The sequence below is a fragment of the Elephantulus edwardii genome, unplaced genomic scaffold (assembly GCF_000299155.1).
Source record: "Elephantulus edwardii isolate Elephantulus edwardi_28Jun2011 unplaced genomic scaffold, EleEdw1.0 scaffold00041, whole genome shotgun sequence".
Classification (NCBI taxonomy): Eukaryota; Metazoa; Chordata; class Mammalia; order Macroscelidea; family Macroscelididae; genus Elephantulus; species Elephantulus edwardii.
Window position 1 is genome coordinate 435,572 of NW_006399791.1, and position 4,278 is coordinate 439,849.

The window sequence follows — 4,278 nt, forward strand, 5'->3', positions numbered from 1 at the left end:
AACAACAACAACAACAACAACAACATGTCTTCTCATAAGACTTTCTGGGTCAAGAGGTTCAAGCAGAACTGTCCCATTTCTCAGTGTATTCAAATTAAAACTGGCAATAAAATCAGGTACAACATCAAGAGTAGACACTGGAGAAGAGCCAAGCAGGGTCTCTAAAGAGCTGCACACACGATGGCAGCACATATAATGAACATGTGGACACACACTATTCATAACTTGCACCATGTCAAGTTAACTGGCATGCTACTCTATCAAGTTTAAAATTATGTCACAATCTGATCATTCCCCATGGAACAATTGCATTTTCACACACCCATGTTTTCAATAAATATGTGTGACCTATGGTGAAAGAAAAAAGAATAACAGTAAGAGGATAAAGAGCTCCAGCTGTGTGCTTTTTTTTTTTACATATACTGATTTATTTACAAAGCTCAAATACATTGTTTTTCACACCTGATCTTTCCCATTTCCTTCATCCACCCTCCCACCCATCAAATTGTGTGACCCTATGACTAACCATCCCACCCTCCACCCATCCTCATTCCTCAGCTTCCATTTCCCCCCCCCTTAGATTCCCATATTCATTCTACAGTAATTTTTTTTACAATATTTGTCCTTATGGGACTGAGTTAGTTCACTCAGCATAATGCTCTCCAGTCCCTCCCAAGTTAGGCAGTAATTTACAAAATCATTGCTCCTGTGTGCTGCATAGTATTCCCTTGTGTGAATGTACCATAGTTTCTAAATCCACTTCATTGTGGTGGGACATCTGGGTTGTTTCCATGTTCTTGCAACGATGAATAATCACTGCTATGAACATTGGTGTACAAGAATCCATTTGAGCCTCAGTTCTCATTTTCTCAGGGTATATTCCAAGCAATGGAATAGGTGGGTCATATGGAATTTCTACATTCAGCTTTTTGAGAAACGTCAAACTGCCTTACAGAGTGGTTGTACCATTTTACAATCCCACCAACAATGAATAAGCATTCCTATCTTGCCACATCTTCTCCAACATTTACTTGTTGTCTTCTTAAACTTTGCCACTGCTACTGGAGTGAGATGGTACCTCATTATGGTTTTTATTTGCATCTCTCCTCTTACCAGTACTTTAGAGCATTACTTCATGTGTTTGTTAACCATTCAAATATCTTTTGCTCATTTTTTAATTGGGTTATCAGTCTTTTTCTCGTGGAAGTCCAGGAATACTCTTTAAACGTTCATTATTAGACTCTTGTTTGAGATGGTATTGCCAAATGTTTGTTCCCAGTCAGTAGGTTTTCTTTTCACCCTGTTGGAAAAGTTTTTGATGGACACAGGGATTTAAGCTTTAGAAGGTCCCATTCATCAATTGTATCCTCTTCGAGCTCCAGCTTTTTTGTGTGTGTGTGTGTGTGTACCGTCAAATCAGATCTGACTGGAACAGGAGGAGATTGTCCCTCCTTCCCCGGTAGAGCATCTGGTGGATTCGAACCATGCGCCTCTGGGATTGTAGTTGCAGCTCCTTGCCACTAGGCTACCAGAGCTCCCCTGAGCTCCAGCTTTTAAGGAAGTCCCTTCCAATTGTTCTTCTAGATTAAAAGGACTAATCTTCCTTTTAAAATATTCTTTTCTTCATAATAATAAACATTTAATTTTTAAAATGTTTTAAATTTTACTGTGATTTTAACAAAAGCTTACAGAAATGTTGAGTGTTTCAATTGTTTCACATTTTCCTCCTTCCCCCTCCCATCCCTCTTCCCAGTCAACTTTGCAATGCACCTCTTGTTCCTAATTATACATTCCTTTCAGTCAGTCCTTCCCCTCATCTCTTCCAGTGCAGTGATAATTATCTATCTACTCTTATCTTGTTCCTATCCCCACCCCTGTGTCAATCCTATTTTATAACAATAGTGCCATGCAGTATTTGTCCTTTTGTAACTGAGATATTTCACTCAGCATAATGCCTTCCAGGCTCACTCATGTTGTATAGTGTATTACAAGTGCACTGTGTGTATGTATGTGTGTGTATATATATATATATATATATATATATATATATATAAGCAGGAGTAACATCTACTTCCTAAACAACATGCCTCTAGAAACTCTATGAACTTTGATAAATGTTGATAGCTGTAATAGCTGTAGAGGGACTTCAGGCCTTTTGTTCATAGGGTCACTATGAGTTGTGCTCAACTTGAAGGCAATCAACAAATAGATAGATAGATAGATAGATAGATAGATAGATAGATAGATAGATAGATAGATAGATAGTTGTTGATTGGTTTGAAAACAAAGTTTGTATGCATTAAGTTCATTGTTTTTTCAATACTGCATATTCCATTGTGTGAATGTACCATAGTTTTTCCTACTCATTTATTATTGATAGAGAGTTGGACTGCTTCCATTTCTTTACTATTGTGAGTAACACAGCAATAAACATGGATGTGCATATATCTGTTTGAGTCATGGCTCTGGTTTCCCAAGGATGTATTCCCAGCAGTGGGATAGTTGAGTCAAATGATATTTCTGTCTCCAACATTTGGTGAATGTGCCAGACCACCTTCCATAGTGGTTGTACAATTTTATATGCCCACCAGCAGTGAATGAGTGTTCCAGTCTCTCCACATCCTTGCCAGCATTTGTTGTTAGCTTTGCTATTGTCACTGGGGTGAGATATTTCATTATTGTTTGATTTACATCTCTCTAATAGCTAGAGATTTTGAACATTTCTTGATGTGTTTATTGGCTATCTGAGTTTCTCCTTTGGTGACTGTTCATATCTTGTGTCCATTTTGTGACTGAGTTATTTGCCTTTTTCTTGTTAAGGTTTTGGGGTATTCTATAAATTTTAGAAATGAGTCCTTTATCAGATATATCATTGCAAAATCTTTGTCCCAGTTTGTGAGTTTCCCATCAGAAGATGAAATACTTAGGAACAAATCTAACTAGAGACACAAAAGACATATACAAAGAAAATTACAAAACATTACTTCAAGAAACAAAAAGCAACCTTGAGAAATGGAGGGATGCCATGCCCATGGATAGGAAGATCAGTATTGTGAAAATGACAATTCTACCAAAAGCATTCCACAACTCAGTGCAATCTAAATACAGATACCAATTCCGTTTTTCAATGAGATGGAAAAGGCAATTTCCAATTTGTCCTGGAGTGGGAAGAGACAGGATGAATAAGCAGAGCACTCCTGAAAAAGAGAAGCAAGGTAGGAGGCATCATATTCCCTGATCTCAAACCCTACTATACAACTGTGGTTCTCAAGACAGCATGATACTGGTAAATCAACAGGCACATAGATCAATGGAATAGAATTGAGAACCCAGAAATCAACTCATCTACCTAATCGCATGTTGACAAAGAAATGAAATCAGTTAAATCAGAAAATAACAATTGCTTTAACAAATGGTGCTCGCAAAATTGGAAAACCATCTGCAGAAAACTGAAGCAAGACCCATATCTCACACCATACACAAAAACCAACTCAAGGTGGATCAGGGGCCTAGGAATATTTAATTTCTTGTTATTAAATAGGGAGCTCTGGTGGCCTAGTGGCTAGAAGCTGCTCTGCAATCCCAAAGGCAAACTATTCAAGGCTACCAGCTGCTCTGCAGGAGAAAGATGGGCAATCTCCTCCTGTGCTATTAACTAACTGCCTCTCAAAACCCACCAGAGGGTCAGCTATGGGTAGGTTCCTCACCAAGTTACCATGCAAATTATCCAACACCAACTGGCAATCCTTTTGTTTCCCTACCAGATTCTCTATTATTTTCCAAGATGATCTCTCTCTCTCTCTCTCTCTCTCTCTCTCTCTCTCTCTCTCTTATGTCCAAATGTACTGCTGGAAACTCTGCTTCCTGTTGTTTTTGTTATGTGCCTGTGACTCATAGTGAACCTATGTACAAAAGCTCTGAACTTTGTCTTATTATGAGCCAATCTCACTATCCCCAACATACCTGCCCCCATTACCCTTGTAACTGTCATTCTGGATCTTCCTCTCTTGCGGTGTCCCTCCACCCTTCCATGAATGATGTCCTTCTCCAAGAGCTGGTCCCTCTTGGCAATATGCCCAAAGTATATGAAGATGGAGCCTCAAAATCCTTGCCTCCAGAGAGCAATTTGGTTTCATCTTCTACAGGACAGACCAGTTTGTTCTCTTGGTGGTCCATGGTAGGTATGTTCAGTACTCTTCTCCAGACTACAACTCAAAGGCATCAATTATTTTGTCATGTTGGTTTTTTTATAAACTAAACAATATTTTATTTTTATTA

At 38.6% G+C, this 4,278-nt stretch overlaps 1 protein-coding gene across 1 annotated transcript; it reads left to right on the forward strand.

Moving 5' to 3' along the window:
* Positions 1 to 24: 24 nt before the first annotated feature.
* On the forward strand, positions 25 to 165 carry LOC102853295 (60S ribosomal protein L39-like). The gene has a single exon (XM_006885117.1). It carries the CDS (start codon positions 25 to 27, stop codon positions 163 to 165), a length of 141 nt encoding a protein of 46 aa, XP_006885179.1.
* Positions 166 to 4,278: the final 4,113 nt, after the last annotated feature.